Below are 18,641 nucleotides of genomic sequence, written 5' to 3'. Positions count from 1 at the left end.
AACCCTACTCGGATTGACTTGTATCGGGAGCAAATTCCTCCCGATTTCCTTCGTTCTTTTGGGAGTGATAGTTCAGAAGCACATAGTCTCATGTGTAACATTTGCACATTTATTGACAGGGAAATGCGAGACCTGGAGGCGTGTCAGTCGCTTCTGGGGTCAGGCGCTTAATCCGTCGCTTCTGGGGTCGCACTAGTACATGCAGACAGAAGAACGAGTGCGCGACATCGATCCCTCCGTCCCGTCGTGCGCCTCCGATGTGATGTTGTCACGTATGTAACGCCGGACCATGGACCGGTGACCCGCCTGTCACAATGCCCTCTGCCGAGCCCGAAACACACCAGACGTTCTAAAGCCTCTCTCCCCCGGCGCTCGTTTCCCCCCTCCAGATCTTTTCGAGATTCGTTCCATCAAATTTGCCTTCCTGTTTTGGTCTACTCCCTCCCGAGGCTTGCGGAGCGCAGCGACGCATCGAGTGCTGGGGCAGAGAGGCTGAAGAACGTCTGGAGCCGAGACTAGGAAGATCATTATCGAAGTCAACTGCTCCTGCGCCCCTGGACTTTGAACTAGACGGCGGGATAGCAGGGCTCCGCTCGCTATGGCCAATGAGCGTATGAGGCAGACGCTCGAGGTATCCGTACTGGTGTTATCGTGAACAAAGAAGAGTGCATAGCAATTGCACGCAATATATCGGACGAGGTTAAATACGTGATAATGCAGCGATCAACTGGAATACAAGTGGGTGCGATGTTGTACAATGAGCCAGAGAGTTATACAGTTTGCAGTGTAGTGTAACGTTCCGTTTCGTAAGCGACACTGAGGAGCAGGCGTTGAGACACTGGTGAGAGGGACAAGCGGCAAGGCACTCACGCATGATAAACTTCAGTCGGAAAAGGGAAGAGTTTTGTGACAACAGCGTCGGATGGCAGATTATGCGGCACGAGGAACAGATGGAGGATATGTGGCGCCAGCGCCGGATGTGCTCGAGGCGGCGCTAACCACGCTGGAGACCTGACAGAAGGACATGTGTCAACCACACTGAGAATGCTGTTGCGAGCTGGGGAACGTACCGAGCTAGCTCGAGAATGAGACTGTTGTCTCTGGGACATGTCCTTCAAGGGCACAGCGTTGCTGATGTGTTTCTGCTCGGGGGGTACCATGGGTGTGCTCCAGAGCGTCCATATAGCCGAGGAGAGTGTTGCGCCGATGGTTGCGTTGGGAGAAGCCATAAGTAAGTAGTGCTAGTGTGTGATGAGGGCTGACGGCGAATAGTGGGGAGTTAATGCTGGAGACGACTGCGTCACTGCGCTTATATGGGAGCGAGTTGTGGATTGTACAGGCGCGGCTGGGCTCGAATGAATGGTCAGCCAAGATTGCTGGTATACACACCGAGCGCGGCTGCTCAGGAGGAGCGGCGGACGCAGGTGATGTCACCGACGAAGACCCCGCATGCCCAATCGGCAGTCGCGGCCGCACCGCCACCCCCGCTCTTGCAGGATAGGCGCTAACCCCGAGCTGCTCTCCGTACACGCCATAATGAGCACCTGACCACCACCACGCGGGCCCTCTCTCAGCCAGGAAGCGCGTCTCTTAGATCGACGTACCAGTTACAGCCCACCCCTGAGACGTAAAACTCTCTCCCAACGTTTCAACGCTCAAGTCTATCAGTGTTAGCTCGTGGCCAACTTGACCACCCGAGACATGGCCGACAACCTCGCGAACCCCAAGGTGGCTATCATCACTGGCGCCTCGTCCGGTACGCCATGCCAGTCTACTGGTAACAACAGACTTGACAACTCTCTCAGGCGTTGGACGAGCCACGGCCATCGCACTTGCCGAAGCAGGCTGGTCGATCTCTCTCTTCGCCCGTCGCGCAGACAAGCTCCAGGAGACCAAGCAGCTCTGCAAGGATCCCTCCAAAGTGCTCCTCGTCGAAGGCGACGTCACCAAAGAGGACAACGTCTCGGCGCTCTTCCGTGAGACCGTAAACCACTTTGGTACTGCCGCCGCTCCCCGCTATTAGCTTTAAACTGCTCGCGAGGCTGACGATCGCGCGGATCGCTGCAGGTCGCCTGGATGTGCTCTTCAACGTAAGCGACTGTTCACAAGACGGCGTCCTGAATTGAGTTTTGACTCTGTGCAGAACGCCGGCATCGGCTCCCCTCAAGTCCCGATCGAAGACGTGTCGCTCGAGACTTTCCAGATCGTCCTCAACGTGAACCTCGTCGGGACGTTCCTCTGCACCCGCGAGGCCGTGAAGATCTTCAAATCGCAGGTCCCCAAAGGAGGTCAGCTCCGCAGCACGTAACTGTCTGCCCGTGTTGTGCACTGAGGACCCGCCTCGCAGGGCGCATCATCAACAACGGCTCCATCTCCGCCTACACCCCGCGCCCGTTCTCGTCGCCCTACACCTCGTCCAAGCACGCCGTGCTCGGCCTCACGAAGTCGACCCTCCTGGACGGCCGCGTGCACAACATCACATGCACCCAGATTGACATCGGTACGTCCGTCCTGCCCGTCGAGCGACGCGGTGACTATCGAGACTCTGTCACCCTCTCTGTGATCACCCGTTAGGCGGAGCGAAGACGGGCATGTCGCCTCCCCCACAAGGCACGCTCCAGCCAGACGGCAGCTACTCCCAGGAGGCGACGTTCGACGCGAAGCACGTCGGCGAGGCGATCGTGCATGTCGCGAGCCTTCCGCTGGACGTCACCGTGCTCACGTTCAATATTATGTGCGTTCTGTGTAAATATGCGCCGATCCGGTGGTGCTCACGTCGCCTCATGGCGACATAGGGCAACGCGGATGCCGTTCGTCGGGCGGGGTTGACAGAAGCGAAGGTCGAAGTACCAAGCAGTATAGCATACAATCTGTCTTACATACCTCACAAGAACTACAACGACTTTAATGCTGAACGCGCCACATCGCCGTCTGCCCCTCCGCCTGAGCCACACAGCTCCCCCTATCCGCCGTCGGCACATATCCGTCCCCACATTTCTCTGCACACGGTCGTCAGCACGTGGTCCTTACCCCCTTCACAGACCACACTCGCCACTCACCGACGACACACCGGCCCTTCCGGCACCCCACATCGTCCGCGAACGGGATCGCGCTGCAGTCCCTGCCCCCGTCCGCCGACGGCTCCCCGAAAGGCGACTCGTTCAGCGCACACCCGCCACAGCTCTCCAGCGCGTTCTGCACGTCGACGCACTCGTAGCCCCGGAGGAAGCCGCGCCCGCCGGACGCCGCGCCGTACAGCGGGCAGCTCCTCGTCCCGCGCGGGCACACGTCGCGCCTCACGTTGCGCCGGCGAGCGGCAGGCGCGTGCGTGGGGCTTCCGCCGGTGTTCGCTGGGGGCCGACGTCAGTCAGGCAGGCCTGAGAGAGAGTCAATCGAAACCGGGGCTTACGGCAGGTCCCTGCGCTCGACTCGGTGCAGCTCGAGAGGCCCCCGTTGGGCTTGCTGCTGCACTGCGTGCTCGCGGTCGCGCCGGCGAGCGAGGACGCGCCGCTGACTGGGCACTGGGCGCAGTGCGGCTGCGCGGTTTGGTCCTACGGAGCATTTATGCGTGAGAACGAACGAATGCGACAGGGATCGCCCGGCTCCCGCACGACCTACGTTGTAAAAGCCAGAGCAACTATTTTCAGAAGGACGTGAGCCAAACGCGCCGCTTCACCATCGCTCGGAGCCACACCGCACTCACCACAAGCAACACGACGTAGCCCCGCGGTCCGCCTGGAACGTCCCCTTCGGGCACGGCGTGCACATCTGGCCAGCGCCCGGGGTGTCCGAGAAGTACCCAGGCGGGCACGGCGTCGGGGACGTGCTGCCCTCGCCGTTGCAGTAGGACCCCGGGGGGCAGGTCGCGCACGCCGCCGAGCCCGCCTTCGCGGTGTACGTTCCCTCCTTGCAGACCGTCTGGTGCGTCGCCCCTGATCCGCCTGGGCCGGACCCTGCGGCGGACCAGCCTGCTTGGGCAGCGATGCAGGACGTCTGGCCGGCATCTGAGATACGACGGGTTAGTGGATGCACGATTGGCGCACGGGGCAGATCGTACTCGGTTGGAAAAAGCCAGGGGCGCACAGCGTGCAGGGCGTCAGGCCTTCTAGAGAGAACGACCCCGGCGGACAGCTGCCCGCGACAACGATGCTTGGCGCACTCGCGAGCGCGAGGGCCACTAGGATTGCGGGGGTGGTGGACCGCGACATGCGACCGCGGAAGGCGAAGGCGACCATGGTGGATTCAGACCAAAGGAGGATACGAACGCCCTGGAGAGTCCAGGACGAGTCGCTCGGCCTATATACCTAGCTCGAGACGCAAGTCTAGTTGCGCATGCACGCACGGATACAGACCTACGGTCTCCTATGGTGCTCTACCTATCAAACAATCTTTTTCTACGGAGGCCGGGTGACACGGCGCGAACGCTTTGACGTGCATCTAGAGCTCTTCATGGCGTACCTGCCCCGAATAACTTGAGACTAATTGACTTGCCTAAAACAGCCGGCCCCGACCCGAGCAGTAGCAAGACAATGGAGCAGGCCGCACCACGTGTGGTTCAGCCAAGGAGTTCTGGAGCCCGATCGTCCCTGGCCTCCATTGCCACAAAGGGTTCCCGGAAGAGTCGGTCGCCCGTGCAGCGCGGAGGACAGCCGCGCCACTCCTGTCAAAGTGCGCATTCAAGCTCCAAGGAGCGCGCCGCGCCGGGCTACCGCACGGCCAGACCTAAGATGAGCACTCTATCGAAGCAATCGACTTGTATGATCGTGAGGGCTACGTGAAGGGGTTTCACTGCTCAGCCCTCTACGATCAAACAAAGGTTCGAAAGATGGGACCATTCCACCTCTCCTAATTATGAATCTAGAGGCATGGTGACCATCGTGAGACGTCTCAGTCGAAGCAGCCGCGCAAGCATACCATGTGCCAGAATGTATTGCATGGAGTGGGCGGCGAATAAGAGGAAGCAGCTTGATGGGACGAGCGGTGGCAGACGGCCTTCGGGATACAATGAAGATGCAATACGTCAGCATATGCTGGCTCTAAGCGTCGGATGCTACTCACCTGGCCCTAAGGGCCAAGTTGTGTGTCTTGACCGTCTGGAGGACCTGTAGAGGTCAACAAACCATGCTACAGTCCGACTCCGCATCTCGTAGTCCAAGTCCAAGTCAACAATGTCTAGTCCGCTGCTAAGTCCGGACGCACAAAAGTCCAAGTCTGTGCTCACCAGAAGCGGAGTAGAGTTTTGAGAACTACCACCTGATACCCCACCGCCCCTCACTGTCTGCTGACTCGGGTGAGATCATCGTAGCAATGCACAACAAGCTGGATTGGGTTTCGCCGCCGAAGGTCCCGTTTCGCCTCGTTCGCCCTTGTCCGATCTTGTCTTTGAATCCACTCGAGAGTCTTGTACTTCTTCGAAGCAGGTGACGCAAGGCACGACGGAGGACTGGGTGGCCGCCCTCATCCTCTTCCCGAGCCTCCCGCTTGCCCTTCAAGTCCTCGCGTACCCTACTATGGTTGGAGGAGGCCATCGACATTTCCGGCGACATGACTCCGCTTTGTACCCCTCGTCCGCGTGATCCCGGTCTGGCGCCTCAGGATGGCCCTGGCCAGAAGACCGCCACAGAGCGTCGCAGCTAAGCCCACGAAGGTGTCGGTGTCGGTGTCGGTGTCGGTTGCTGAGCGTTGCTGGGTGTCGATATCATCCCGAGGGATCCGAGGGCTCGTTTCTTCCACCTTCACCGCCACCACGTCCACAGTGTATGCGCAGCGAGGAGTTGCCGGCCCCTCTGCACTAGTCGAGACTGGCTTTGTCGCACATTCTCTAGGGAAGAGAGCAGCTGGGTCTTGACCGTCGATGAGGCTCAGATCGTTTCCACCCATAGCTGTATACAAGGCACTCCCGAATTCGAACGTCTCCGAGTCCGGGATGGCCGGAGAAGGCGTAGGTGCAAAATACCAATGATTTTGACACGTTCGGAGGCGCCCACATACTCGAATACACCTCGGAGGGCGGTACCATTCACCGTTACAGCGATAAGTACAACTGATGTGGTGCAAATCCAACACAGTGGATCTTCGAGGTACCAACATGATTGAATATGTACATCAAGTCTACGCTATTCAGCGAATCAACCGACTTCAAAACCAGCAGCTCATTCCGACACGATAACATCCAAGCGGCCCTTCAGCACCAGATTGACCTCACTCTCTTCTTCATCCACGTCGGAGAGACTCCGCTTCAGCGTGCGCCCCTTCGTATCCTGGCTTCGCCCCTTCACGAACTCCCTCCGACGCTTGGGAAATGCAACCGGGATGACCACGTCCTCATTCTCTTCCTTCTTCACCCCACCCTCACGCTCGACTGCAGCCTCGTCCTTCCCGCCTCCCTTCCCTCCTTTCTTCTTCTCCTTCCTCCCCTTCTTCTCCTTCCTCTGTTGCTGCTGCCCCTCCCTAGCCTTCGCCAGATACTCCGACCACAGTGGGTGAGGGCAGCACTCGCAATCCTCAATCTTGTACAAAATCGCATGACGCGCAAGCCTTGCCTCCACGTTCGCCGGCGACAGCCCTAGCTCCGCGCACCTCCTCCTATACCCCTCGTCCCGGCGACAAAACACCTGCACCACCGCGACCTTCTCGTACTCCCTCACCACCCGCCCCACAATCTGCGCCTTCGTCAACGGCGCGCCGCCCTTGCTCTTGCTCCTATGCCGCCTATACAGCTCACTCTGCTCGAACCGCGGGCACGTCTCCCGCAAGTGCCGTGTCGCCGCGTCGGGCAGGCGGTGGATCGTCCCGCGCGGCTTCAGGCCGTCCTCCGGCGGGCAGAACAGGCAGCGGATCATACCGTGCAGCGCCGTGAACGCACGCCGCTCCCAGTCCGTCTTGCGCGCATACCGCCCCGGGCCCATCTCGAGCCCGCGCCCTGGCATGCTCTGCGTCTGCGTGGCGGGGGTGTGCGCTCGTGGCGCGGGCGCGTAGCGCGGCCGCTTGCGGGGTGGCTGCGGGTCGGGTTCCGAGTCAGACGCGGGGTTCGAGGCCGGGTCCGAGTCTGTCGTGCTCGTGCTCGGCTCGAACTCGTCAGAGTCCGTCACGGACGACTCCGAGGGAATAGGACTCCGAGGGGACTGTGACTTGATGCGCATTGTGCTACGACGCGCGGAGATCTCGACGACAGGCCTCTCGCGCGGGGGCGGACTCGGGGCCGGTGCGGGCTCTGAGGGTCCCGGAGAAGGCTTGAGATCGGAGGGAACGGGTGGCGGCGGTGTCTCAAGACGTTGCAGCCCTTGCGCGCACAAGCCGGAGGGCTCGCCTTGATCTCGGGGCTGGCCGCGTCCCCCTGGGGTGTCCTCCACGGCGGGTTCAGCATACACCAGAGCTGGATTCCAGACGGCCGCGGGTGGTGGCGCGTAATGTAATTGTGGCACCCGTTCTTGAGGCTCTTGCAATTGAGCAGCAGGGGTCGTCTCAAAGGTAGGTGGTGGTGCCTCGTCCGGAGGCAAGTCCACGACGATGCCTTGAGTGCAGGTCATAGTCTCCTCGGGATCGTCACCAGAGATAGGCTCTGTGGTGCGTCTGAACAGCACGACTTGCCTCACACGAGGCTGCGGTCCGTCATATTAGCCCGTCGGATTTCTGCTACCACAGGGACAATAGCTCACCACTGGAAGGGCAGCAAGCTGCTGTGAAAATTGTGGCGCAGAATATTCGTCTCCGGGAGCAACATATTGCTGCTTCCAAGCTGGGGATGCAGGCCTGTCTCGACAAGACGTCCCTTGCGGTGGGAATGGCGAGCTGGATATGTCCATGGGCAAGGTTGAGCACAATTTGATAGGATATGTGGAAGAGAGACGAAAACGGTTGAGAGGCGTACTAGTCAGCTTTTAAACGTTATAGCTTGTGGGCGTACAGTGATGCACAACAGGAGATGGATCGGGAACCTGAATCTTGCAAATTAGTATACGCGCAGATCTAGCACTACATGACTATAGCATAGCCTACATTCTAAGCAAGGAATTTGGACAGACTGTCACCGTAGTTCTACACGATCACCCTCTATAGATGAGACCCAAGGCGGAATGTGCTCGCAATAACGTCCTGCACGCCCTCCTGCAGACCAACCATGTTGTGCGCGCCCCAGAACGTCTCGACGTAGACGACCTTACCCGCCGTCCCGTCGAACTCCTCGACCGTCCCGAAGCTCGGGATCTCCACCCTGCGCACGAGCTCGCTGCGCCTCGCGTTGCGCAGCTTCTGGTTCTCGAGGAACTCCGTGTACTCCTCCTTCGTGTACGTCACGTCCGGATTCGGCGGGAGCGAGAGCGCCATAGGCAGGTGCGGGTCAAGGAGCTTGTCCAGCAGCGTGCGCGAGTGGTGCACCGGGATCTCCATGTCGTCCTGGCTGTGTGCGAGTAGTACCGGGACGTTAATGTCCTTGATGGTACTCAGGGTGTCAAACTCGTGCTGCACAAGCCGCTGTAGAAGCTCTATCAGATCGTTTACTGTGAGCCTCGATCATGGTCTGTGCCGTAGTAACGATGGACTGCTCACTTCGCCCAAGAGGGAAGGTCTGTAGGGGCTGCAAGATAGGGACGCCTTGAATGTCATACGTCTGCACGAGAGTGGCGACGTTCGTGAAGGGCGCGGTGAGCACGACACCGCGCGGCCTAACGTCCTGTTGCGCGAGCCAAGTCGCAAGAGTCGTCGCGACGCCGGTGCCCAGACTATGTCCGAGGATCAAGACGTCCTCGGGCCTCGCCCCCTGGTCGATCAGCCAGCGCCATGCCGTGCGCGCGTCCTCCCTCAGCCCCCAGTCGGACGGCTCGCCCTCGCTCTCGCCGAAGCCGCGGTAATCGAATACCAAGACGTTCGCGCGGAGGCGGGAGGTGAAGGACGCGTAGTGCTGGACGCGTGTGGGTGCGGCACGGGTCGCAGAAGCGCCATGACAGTAGAGGATAGTCGGGTATGCGCGGATGGCGTCCCGTACTACCTCCATGGTTGGCTGAGTGACAGGGACGGGGGAAGACATGCGATGGGCCTGGTAGAAGGGTTCGGAGAGGACGAACCACGATCCGAGCGTGACGTTGTCGGGGGTCGTGAGTTGGAAGTTCATGGTCTTGCCGGCTGTACCCGATCATGAGCATGTATGTCGTCCTGGACACGGGTTTGTAAACGTACGTGCGAGGCCATATTTCTCAGGCAAGTGAAACTTGGCACCCCAAGGGTATCTGAGCGCGTGCTGGTATATGGCACTGGGTGCCAAGTGATGTTAGCCGAGGACAGTGCGAACATGAGCTGGGTACTCACTGTCTCTGGAAGAAAGGCGTCGCAAGGAGGACAATGAAGACGGCGTAGAGGGCGCTGCTGAAAAAAGCAACCCTGTGCAGCTTCTCGAGAAGCGACCTCGGCTTGGGAGAGGAAGCGGGAGAGGGAGAAGGAGAGTCGGCTGCCAATGCCATCGTTGCACCGTGTTGGAATTTGGCATTGGACAGTCTCGGAAGTACATGTCCCGTTATGGATATTCTTAGTCACCACGCAGTATTTACCTCTCGCTGTACGCCACTTGTTCCTCATGTATCTCAGCCAAACGCAATATACTGTGTGATCGTTCTTTCGACTTCGTCGCAAACTTCAACACATAGGACGGTGTCCTTCCCAAAGTCGACAGATTTTCGGAGGCGCCCGTGCTTCGTTCACCCGAATTTTGCGTCACAACAAAAAGTCGGAGACCAGCAAGGGGCGCGTTGAACATTGAACGTTCACTGGTTGTTTGTAGCAATGAATAGTACTCTATGTCGCGTTGCGTATATGTCAGATCTCGCAAATTCGTGCTTCTTTTTTGCGCTGATCACTACTTATACTAGTATACCAAAGGATGGGGGGGCGCAGGATGGGTTATCCTCTGCTAATGAAAAGGCTCCTTATGGGGAACTGGTAATGAGTACACGAGGCGATGCATGCCAGTACTATGAACTCCGTTGCTGAACTATGCCGTACATAGGACTCTATACAGAGCTCACGGCATGTTGCACTGTTGGGCTGGTGTCCGCCAATGGCAATCGCATGGGCGCCGAGCTGAACCTTGACAGGAGGGGCGCCGGGTGCCGACGACGGCGTCCAGCTTCTCACCGCTGACCACGACCGTGGAGGATGGCGCTCGGAGGGCTCGCGAAGTAGACAAGTACTAGAAGTCTCTTTATGTGAGTGAGACTCCCTCGCACCTCCCCCAAACTCCACTTACGACTCCTTCCCCACACTCCAGTCTGTCCGTCCTATGCAGTAGAACAGTCCATCTAGACGATACCCCCGACACGACTCTTACGAACGAACAAAATGGCTATGCGGAGCACCACGGCCTCAGTGAGCGAGAAGCTGGATGCCGCGAGCAAACAAACGCCTCCTGCCACCGTCTCACCATCCCCCTCTCCCTCTTCCACTAGCAGAACGCGAACACTCCCTCGTTGGGTCCCGACATGGATCGGCAGAGGAATCATTCGAGATGTCCGCGCACGCGCTCCTTACTACGTAAGCGACTGGACAGATGCTTGGAACTACAGGGTCATTCCCGCCATCGTTCTCATTTTCTTCGCAAAGTAAGCATAGAATCTAGCGTTGTTCTGCATCCGTATTCAAAGCGACCCTCTCCCCAGCGTACTGCCAGGTATAGCGTTCTCTCTAGATCTCATAGAGACTACACAGCAGTATGGTGTCTCAGAAGTCCTTCTCTCGTCATTCATGGCCGCCTTCGTCTTCTCCGTCTTCGGCGCCCAGCCGCTCTGCATTGCCGGTGTGACCGGTCCCATCACCGTGCTGAACAAAACGATCTTCGACATTATAGAACGCCAGCCGGATGCACCGAACTACCTACAGTTTGTTGGCTGGGTTTACATGTGGGGAGCCATCCTTCACTGGATTACTGCCGCCCTCAATTGTGAGTCTGGTTGCCGGAGGGGGGTCTCCACTGCTGACATACACTACAAGGGTGCAACTTCCTCCGATACGTCACCCTGTTCTCGTGTGACACCTTCGGCTTCTACGTCTCTTGGGTCTACCTTCAGTACGGCGTCCAAGTGGTCACCCGCCAGTTCCCTTCCGACGCCAGCTCCTCTCCACCCACCGGCTCGACGCAGTCCGGGACCTCGACTCTCGACGGTGCCTTCGTCGGCATCATCCTCGCCCTCCTCATGACCGTGTCCGCGTTCCTCTTCCGCACGCTCTCGCAATCTGGCTACTTCCACCGGCACGTGCGCCGATTCCTCGCGGACTACGGGATGCCCATATCCCTGGTCGCGGCGTCCGCGATGGCCTACTGGGGTCGCTTCAACCGGGCGAACTCCTCAACGCTCCCGACCGGCCACGCATTCATGCCCGCCAATGATAGGCCATGGCTAGTCCGGTTTTGGGAGCTCGACGGCAAGTGGGTCGGGATCGCGTTCCCATTTGGCGTCGTTCTATGGGTGCTGTTCTTCTTCGACCATAACGTCTCGGTACGTCGCGCGAAGCGGTTTTCCTACTCCTTTCCTGACGAATCATTACAGTCGCTGATGGCGCAAGGGACCGGGTTCCCGCTGCGCAAGCCGCCAGGCTTCCACTACGACTTCTTCCTACTCGGCATCACGACTTTCATCGCCGGCCTGCTCGGCGTACCCGCCCCGAACGGCCTGATCCCACAGGCGCCCATCCACACAACTTCCCTCCTGGTCATGGGTCATGCGGGAAAGGCAGACATAGAGGCCGCCGCGGCGCGCACTCCGTCCACGACAACCGCAGGGCCGGTCATCTCATCGCAACGCCCCAGCGACGACCTGGCCGTTGCCCATACCCGCTCCCGCCTGCACCGCCCTCGGACCCCCGATCTGGAGCCCGACCCGACACACGCGCGAGACGGCGAGGGCGACCTGCGGCAGCACGAGTTGCCCGTCGCGGTCGTCGAGCAGCGCGTGTCGAACCTCGCGCAGGGCGCACTCTGCCTCGTCCTCCTGACCGGGCCCTTCTTGCACGTCCTCGGGCTCATCCCGCGGGGCGTCCTGGCCGGGCTCTTGTGAGTGTGCTCCGCGCTGTCCTCCACATCTCGCTGACCGCGACCCTGGTCTCCTACGGCCTAGCTGGTACATGGGCCTGGACGCCCTCGAAGGCAACGGGATCACACGCAAGCTCCTGTACTTCCTGCGCGACCGGGCGCTCACGCCTGCGGACGAGCCGCTGCGGCGGGTCCGCAAGTCGCGGATCCTCCTCTTCGTCGCGGTGCAGCTCGTCGGGTTCGGCGCGACCATGGCGATCACCCAGACCATCGGTCAGTCTCCGTGCGCTCGTACGTCTCGGCGCCGGCCTTCTCACATGCGTCTGCAGCTGCTATCGGGTTCCCTATCATCATCTTCCTCTTGGTGCCGCTGAGAACGTACGTGGTCCCCCGGCTGCCGTTCACCGAGAAGGAACTCGCGATCCTGGATGGGCCGACGGCGTCGCCTTTCGTGAGTGCACAATTGCCGGTGACGTTATGTTTGCACTGACATCGATGCTGGACCTACAGACGATGGAATCCGTGGGTGGAATCAAGGGTTCATGACACGCACTAGATTTGTGCATCACGCCTTATCGTCTCAGTCGTAGAGCATCTAGCAATGCCGAGCATGCCACATATAGAGACACGATTACCCAATGCCTCCTGCAAAGTCCGATATCTCACCCAGCCCTCGGGCCTCGCTGACGCTTACAAACATCATCGCACGGGCGCGAGAAGGCCTAAGATGGCATCTACACTGTGAATATGCATTTGCTTCCTCCTTCAGGACCACTGTGGCTGTGCTATCCCAATCTCCATTTCACCCTCTCTGCCATACAGATGTTGCCTGCTACTTTCTTAGACTTATCTCCGGCCTGCAAAGGGAGACGGGATTACGCCGTTGTATTCTTCGCATCTGTCCACTGCTCGAAGCTATACAGAATTAGTAAGAACCCACGCCTGGTAGTCTCGCCTACGGGACCCTGACTGGGAAGAAGATTGCGCCATATCACTCGGGCATAGAGTGATTAGGGCTGATGTGCTCCAAGGCTTCTGGCCCTGCGCACTCCGAGTCCCAGAACACAGAGTTTGAGGATTCATAAGCTTTCGGACATGTTTTCTCTGCGCTGTTTGGCTTGTCTTCCGTGAGCTCCTCGTCGCGGAGCAGCCGTAGGCAACATGGTTCACCTCACCCTTCTCATCTCCAGCTTGCTACCTCTGCTCGCCCTTGGCCATGGATACGATTCCGAGCAGACGGTGCTCTCATCTTCCGCCTCCGGGAGGCCGGCCAAGTCCATCGCCATCGTCGGCGCAGGCAGCGGCGGCCTCGCCATCCTCAAGACCATCTTCGACCTCCCCGAAGACGTCCGACGCGACTGGGAAGTAGTCCTCTACGAGCAGCGGCGGAACGTAGGCGGGGTATGGCTCCCGGACCCCCCTGGGGCGCTGCCCCGCTATCCCGAGCTCCCCGAGTCCCCGACGTACCCGCTCCTGCACACGAACACGCCCCACCCGACGATGACCTACATCGGGTTCCCGTACCCGCCGAACACGCCCCTCTTCCCGACGTGGGACCACGTCCAGCAGTACCACGCCGCCTACGCGTCCCACCACAACGTCTCGCAGTACATACACGCGCGGCACCGTGTCGCCGCGGCGAATTGGATAGGGAGCGCGGAGGGCGGCGAGTGGGAGGTGGAGGTGCACGTGCAGGACCCCGAGAGACACACCGACGTCGACGAGCCCGTGCGCATCTTCAAGAAGTCCTTCGACCACCTCATCGTCGCGAACGGGCACAACCACTACCCGAACATCCCCCAGTGGGACGGGACAGACGAGTGGCTGGCGAACACGCCGGCCGGGACGCCCCAGCGCGAGATCATCCACTCCATCTACTACCGCCGCCCGGAGCGGTATGCGGGCAGGACGGTGGTCATCGTAGGAGCAGGGGCGAGCGGGCGGGATGCGGCGCTGCAAGTAGGCAAGCTCGCACGCGTGGTGAGTGTCTCCTCAGGTTTCGCGTAGCACGAGCGCAGACATCTCACGCGTCCCAGACCTACCAATCCCTCAGGCCGGGCAACGACCCGACCCCCGGGGCCAAGGTCGTCCCCAAGCCTCCGATCGCGCACTTCAACCGCACCTCCGTCGTGTTCGAGGACGGTAGCGCGCTGCACGACGTCGACGCGCTCATCCTCGGCACGGGGTACGAGTTCCGCGTGCCGTTCCTCAGCCCGCCGCACTCCTCCGTGCTCGCCGTCGACAAGCACACGACGCTCAACTCGACGACCGCGCGCACGCTTGTCACCAACCTGCGCTACATCTTCCCCACCCACAGGCACATCTTCGCCCTACACCCGGACATCCCGCCGACCGCCCTCGCGTTTATCGGGCTGCCGGTGCTCGTCGCCAACTGCCCCTCTGACATCGCGCAGAGTCTGCTTGTCGCGCACGCCATCGCAAATGCGTCCATCTTGCCTCCCCGCGAACAGCTGATCAACGAGCTCGTAGCACGCGAGGACAAGCTCCGCGCGGAGGGGCTTGACCCATACTATGTCGGGCACCGGCTGGTAGCAGAGGCAGAATCGGACCACGAGTACCAGGACGCGGTTGTCCAATATCTGAAGGACGTCGGCGCGCTGCCCGAAGACGGAAAGAAGTTCGTCGAGCCATGGCGGCGCATAGGGAGGGACAACTCGCGTCTGCTTGGACGAGCCTGGGAGCGCGTCAAAGAGCGCGGGGAGGAGAACAAGTGGCTGGAAGGCGTGAGGACTGAGGACGAGTGGGCAGACTTGATGAGTCGTCTTACAGAGTGGCAGCGTGCATACGAAGAGGAGCATGGCGTGCCTGAGTTCGAGGGTCAGTCGGTGTGGTATCTGTAGTCTGGCATTGTACATATAGTCTGTATAAGCTATACAGTACCGTCCTGTCTGTAGACATGAGGTCCTTAGAGCAAGGGACGACAATTTTCTCTACATTGAGGTCGAAACCAGATGCATTGGATATCTAGGGTGCATTGCGAGGGTGCATTGGGCTATGAGTTCACAGGTGTGATACCAGCCTCCTTGAGCTTCGCAATCAGCTCGTCCACACTCTCCACCTAGGAGAAAAGATAGATTAACATCACAGAGCTACAAAGGGACAGGAGGAGGACATACCTTGCCTCCACCCTTGCGCTTGGGCGGTTCTGTCACCTTCACCGTCTCGAGTAAGGGGGTAAGGTCGATCTTGAGGTCCGCCGGGGTCAGCTTCTCAATGGGCTTCTTCTTCGCCTTCATGATATTGGGTAATGACGCATAACGTGGCTCTGTAGAAGCAATTTAGCACGAAGGATACGTATTCATAGAGGACACGACTGGCCGTTCAGTCTGCGAGAGCACGTGAGTTAGCTTGAACGAGGCAGTCTAGCGACGGAAAGAGTAGGTACATACCGGAGATCGGTCGTAACAACCAAAGGCAACTGGCACTTCAACTCCTCCAAACCGCCATCAATCTCCCTCGTCACGTTTGCCGTCTTCGCCTTCGGGTCCACATCCACCTTGCTCGCGAACGTCGCCTGTGCCCAGTCCAAAAGCCCCGCCAGCATTTGACCCGTCTGACTCGCGTCGTCGTCGATGGCCTGCTTGCCCAAGATCACCAAGTCCACGCCCTCCTTCTCGCGCTGGATGACGGCGCGCAGCGCCTTCGCGATCCCGAGCGGTTCGGGCGGGGGTGCTGAGTCGGGAACCTCAACGTGAATGCCGGAGTCGGCGCCCATGGCGAGCGCAGTACGGAGGGTCTCGGCAGCCTTTGTGGGGCCAATGGTGACGACCTTGATGGACTTGACCTCGTCCTTCAGCCTCTCGCGTAACCGGACGGCCTCCTCGACAGCTGGGACATGCATTGGCGCGTCAGAGCATCTCGCGAGACGGGATGCTCAACGAAACGCACCAATCTCATCGAATGGGTTCTGCGCAGGCATCGCGATTGATTATGAACACGATGTTTTGCATGAACGATACGTACCATGGAGTGCTTGACGTTCAGGTCGACCCCCTTCTGGTCGGGGTTCACCCGAATCTTGACTGCATAGTCGACCGTCCTGTATGTGATGCTTCTTCAACAGCCGCCATACCCGAAATTCTGAAGCAGCACCCACCGCTTCACAGGGACAAGGATGTTGAGCAGACGGACTGCAGATGGCCTCATGTTGGTGTAGACGATGTGGAAGAGGGCCGGGGTGGGGAGGGCTTCACCGAACTCCGGAATCACGGATGTGGACAAGAGTGCGGGGATCCGGTCGGAACTTGCCGGTGATACATGCGTAAGGCAATTATTGACGTCCATGAGGAGATCGACTACGCATGACCATTAATTCCGCCCTCGTTCCTCTACCGCGTATCACGGACAACCCTGTAGCTTCATACACGTTCAAAAGTAGAGGACTCGTTTAACACATTCTTTCATTGAGCGAGAGCCAAGGGTCGACTAAGTCTCTCAACACGACCAGTTACAGGATTGACTGTACTACGCTCCTAATCACCCATTAATCACTCGCGCGTCAGCCATTCCGGAGAATGAGCATCCAAATGCATTGGAGCTTCCCCTTCGACCACCGGAGTCTCAGACAAGACCGCAGCATGCTTCAACGCTCTCATCACCTTCTGCTCTCCATCGTTACGTGACGTCCGAGTTTCCCGGACTTGTGCCGAATACTTCGCGACCTCTTGGTCTTTTTGTGAAGGAGTCGGTAATGGGCGACCATCTCTGAACGCGGCGGCAGGATCCAGACATCCCAGGGACCGGATCCATTGTCCCACCGCGGCAAGGGAGACCCTCACTTCCCAAGAGCCGCCCTCCTGTCATGTCAAATAGCGAACGTAAGCCTACAAGATCCATTGCTGAATAGGAAGGCTCGCCGTTATGGTCCGACACAGCGCAGCCTGAATGCCAAAGGCGAGCATATATCCTGCGGCGTGATCCAACGCTTGCATGGGAAGAGCCTTTGGACGAAGCGGACGAAGCCCGTGGTTGCCAGTGTATGCAGCGTACGCTTCAGCTTCGGCGACGTTATATCCAGTAGCCGTTTGAACTAATGAGTCGAACTGGACGCCATGTAAGCCAGCGAAAATTAGAACCTTGAGCTGTGTGATTACCCCGCGACGATCTTTCCAAGGTCCTTCCCATCCATAAGCAGTCAAGCTTGCATAGACAATTCCCGGGCGTGCCTTCGCGACTTCTCCTACCCCGAACCCCTTTGCAGCCAAACCGCCAGGTCTGTACGACTGCAGGAAGACGTCCGTGTCTTTGACGAGGGATGCGAACTTCTCCCGGCCTGCAGGGTCGTTGAGATCGAGCTGTGTTGTCCGCTTTCCTCGCGAGGTATCCACGTCGAGCATCGGCAGCGCAGGCAGGTTGGGTGAGGTGATCCACAACACGTCTGCACCGTGGGCTACATCGTGCGCTCAGTTGCTCAAAACCTGCCCAGCAGTGCCAGTCCGAGCTCACCTGCAAGCGTCCTGCCCGCCACAGGACCTGCGAGCACCCTAGTCAACTCCAGCACTCGAATCCCCTCCAGAGGACGAGTCGGGCTTCCTCTGACCTCCCGCTTTGGCGCGTCGCCAACCTTGAGTAGCATTACGGGTGGCGTATCCGTGAGTGCCTTGGCATGCGGATGTGCATCCCATTGCTCGAACGAACGCAGAGCAGTGGCACACATCTTCCGCGACGAGGCTTCCGTTTCGAAGTCGACTGAGTTCCAGCCTAATAGCGCTTCCTGGACCGACTCCCTGGTCGGCGCGCACTGAAGGATGTCTAGTATACCCTGTTTATGGCTGCAAAGCGCGATGGTATGAGCACGAACAGCTTTCGGAAGTAAGACGATGCAGCCCCGCTCACTGAGGAAAGTTGGTGTGAATCCGGACATAGTTGTTGTCCTTAGTACGGTACACGCCCGCAAGACCGTCAAAAATACTTGACGTCTTCTTTGGCTGTCCCTCGATTTCATAGTAGACCTCGCTCTCTGTGAACAAAATGTGGGACACGCCGTCACAGGAAGTCTCATCTAGACACTAACTGAACTCGATAACAGCATGGCGAGCATCCACGCTCACGACCTGCTCGGCCCCGGTCCGAAGTTGATGGAAATGGGCCGCCGCAAGTCCAGCGAGGCCTATGGACGTCTACGCAGTCTGTCCCGTCAACTTGCCCCGGACCATAGAGAACAGCGCGCATGCACACCTACCTGTGCTGCAGTACCAAGTTTGAACGTCGAATCAACCGCGGGATCCGGATGCGGTGTAAGCTCTAAATGCGAGACAGTCTCTACAGGGAGCCGTAGCGACCGCCACAAAGCCTCCGCTGGTGCACGAGCAGCGTTCATGGCGTGCGATGACATACCGGTACAGACAGTGAATGGTTCACAGATGAGAGGGCAACCTGCGTCGAACTTGCTGACCAGAAGCCCAGCCTACCTCATCTGAGCACATGGTTGCGATATATATACCCAACTTGGGAAGGAGAGCCGCGTCGACCGGCTGCCCGGAGTCCCTGACAGGCGGTCCGGAAGCAATGCACATGCATTCAGCCCACTGCTAATTCTTCAGCACGAATACATGACAAAGGACCGAGTCAATTCCTAGACCTGAATCACGCCATACCCAATAGA

At 59.0% G+C, this 18,641-nt stretch overlaps 8 protein-coding genes across 8 annotated transcripts; 3 read left to right on the top strand and 5 right to left on the bottom strand.

The window, feature by feature from the left end:
- Positions 1-930: 930 nt before the first annotated feature.
- Positions 931-1,229, bottom strand: DICSQDRAFT_170551 (uncharacterized protein; the record flags this gene model as incomplete). Its single annotated transcript, XM_007366167.1, has 2 exons — positions 931-1,011; positions 1,071-1,229. 2 exons carry the CDS (start codon positions 1,227-1,229, stop codon positions 931-933), a joined length of 240 nt encoding a protein of 79 aa, XP_007366229.1.
- A 346-nt stretch (positions 1,230-1,575) lies between these two features.
- DICSQDRAFT_136966 (short-chain dehydrogenase/reductase SDR) lies at positions 1,576-3,711 on the top strand. Its single transcript, XM_007366166.1, has 8 exons — positions 1,576-1,756; positions 1,806-1,997; positions 2,068-2,090; positions 2,144-2,288; positions 2,348-2,500; positions 2,575-2,734; positions 2,796-2,999; positions 3,060-3,711. Exons 1-7 carry the CDS (start codon positions 1,702-1,704, stop codon positions 2,827-2,829), a joined length of 762 nt encoding a protein of 253 aa, XP_007366228.1. The 5' UTR covers positions 1,576-1,701; the 3' UTR covers positions 2,830-2,999; positions 3,060-3,711.
- Positions 3,712-5,670: 1,959 nt separating this feature from the next.
- Positions 5,671-7,805, bottom strand: DICSQDRAFT_180986 (uncharacterized protein; the record flags this gene model as incomplete). The annotated part of the gene is made up of 2 exons (XM_007366165.1): positions 5,671-7,601; positions 7,659-7,805. 2 exons carry the CDS (start codon positions 7,803-7,805, stop codon positions 6,153-6,155), a joined length of 1,596 nt encoding a protein of 531 aa, XP_007366227.1. The 3' UTR covers positions 5,671-6,152.
- A 125-nt stretch (positions 7,806-7,930) lies between these two features.
- Positions 7,931-9,455, bottom strand: DICSQDRAFT_106655 (alpha/beta-hydrolase; the record flags this gene model as incomplete). The annotated part of the gene is made up of 4 exons (XM_007366164.1): positions 7,931-8,483; positions 8,548-9,120; positions 9,175-9,248; positions 9,304-9,455. 4 exons carry the CDS (start codon positions 9,453-9,455, stop codon positions 8,053-8,055), a joined length of 1,230 nt encoding a protein of 409 aa, XP_007366226.1. The 3' UTR covers positions 7,931-8,052.
- Positions 9,456-10,124: 669 nt separating this feature from the next.
- Positions 10,125-12,920, top strand: DICSQDRAFT_87070 (anion exchanging protein). The gene is made up of 8 exons (XM_007366163.1): positions 10,125-10,196; positions 10,259-10,589; positions 10,647-10,927; positions 10,978-11,483; positions 11,535-12,037; positions 12,102-12,289; positions 12,346-12,467; positions 12,527-12,920. Exons 2-8 carry the CDS (start codon positions 10,330-10,332, stop codon positions 12,560-12,562), a joined length of 1,896 nt encoding a protein of 631 aa, XP_007366225.1. The 5' UTR covers positions 10,125-10,196; positions 10,259-10,329; the 3' UTR covers positions 12,563-12,920.
- Positions 12,921-13,177: 257 nt separating this feature from the next.
- On the top strand, positions 13,178-14,877 carry DICSQDRAFT_61580 (FAD/NAD(P)-binding domain-containing protein; the record flags this gene model as incomplete). The annotated part of the gene is made up of 2 exons (XM_007366162.1): positions 13,178-13,996; positions 14,053-14,877. 2 exons carry the CDS (start codon positions 13,178-13,180, stop codon positions 14,875-14,877), a joined length of 1,644 nt encoding a protein of 547 aa, XP_007366224.1.
- Positions 14,878-15,029: 152 nt separating this feature from the next.
- DICSQDRAFT_61687 (electron transfer flavo protein beta subunit) lies at positions 15,030-16,183 on the bottom strand (the record flags this gene model as incomplete). Its single annotated transcript, XM_007366161.1, has 6 exons — positions 15,030-15,095; positions 15,154-15,300; positions 15,423-15,865; positions 15,926-15,944; positions 16,001-16,076; positions 16,134-16,183. The coding sequence occupies 6 exons, from the start codon at positions 16,181-16,183 to the stop codon at positions 15,030-15,032; spliced, it is 801 nt and encodes a 266-aa protein (XP_007366223.1).
- Positions 16,184-16,524: 341 nt separating this feature from the next.
- Positions 16,525-18,356, bottom strand: DICSQDRAFT_147464 (CoA-transferase family III; the record flags this gene model as incomplete). Its single annotated transcript, XM_007366160.1, has 7 exons — positions 16,525-16,833; positions 16,894-17,079; positions 17,131-17,426; positions 17,483-17,808; positions 17,873-17,996; positions 18,051-18,156; positions 18,219-18,356. The coding sequence occupies 7 exons, from the start codon at positions 18,354-18,356 to the stop codon at positions 16,525-16,527; spliced, it is 1,485 nt and encodes a 494-aa protein (XP_007366222.1).
- Between the last annotated feature and the right edge of the window lie 285 nt (positions 18,357-18,641).

This window comes from Dichomitus squalens (genome assembly GCF_000275845.1).
Source record: "Dichomitus squalens LYAD-421 SS1 unplaced genomic scaffold DICSQscaffold_16, whole genome shotgun sequence".
Classification (NCBI taxonomy): domain Eukaryota; kingdom Fungi; phylum Basidiomycota; class Agaricomycetes; order Polyporales; family Polyporaceae; genus Dichomitus; species Dichomitus squalens.
This window is presented reverse-complemented; position numbering and strand designations above follow the sequence as displayed.

Bases quoted from the DNA above. Each gene is read 5' to 3' on its own strand.
- DICSQDRAFT_136966 (XM_007366166.1), top strand. From the start codon at position 1,702: ATGGCCGACAACCTCGCGAACCCCAAGGTGGCTATCATCACTGGCGCC. The intron at 2,501-2,574 runs GTACGTCCGTCC...ATCACCCGTTAG, and splicing joins ATGCACCCAGATTGACATCG to GCGGAGCGAAGACGGGCATG. The intron at 2,735-2,795 runs GTGCGTTCTGTG...ATGGCGACATAG, and splicing joins GTGCTCACGTTCAATATTAT to GGCAACGCGGATGCCGTTCG.
- DICSQDRAFT_87070 (XM_007366163.1), top strand. From the start codon at position 10,330: ATGGCTATGCGGAGCACCACGGCCTCAGTGAGCGAGAAGCTGGATGCC. The intron at 12,038-12,101 runs GTGAGTGTGCTC...CCTACGGCCTAG, and splicing joins GGCGTCCTGGCCGGGCTCTT to CTGGTACATGGGCCTGGACG. The intron at 12,290-12,345 runs GTCAGTCTCCGT...ATGCGTCTGCAG, and splicing joins GGCGATCACCCAGACCATCG to CTGCTATCGGGTTCCCTATC.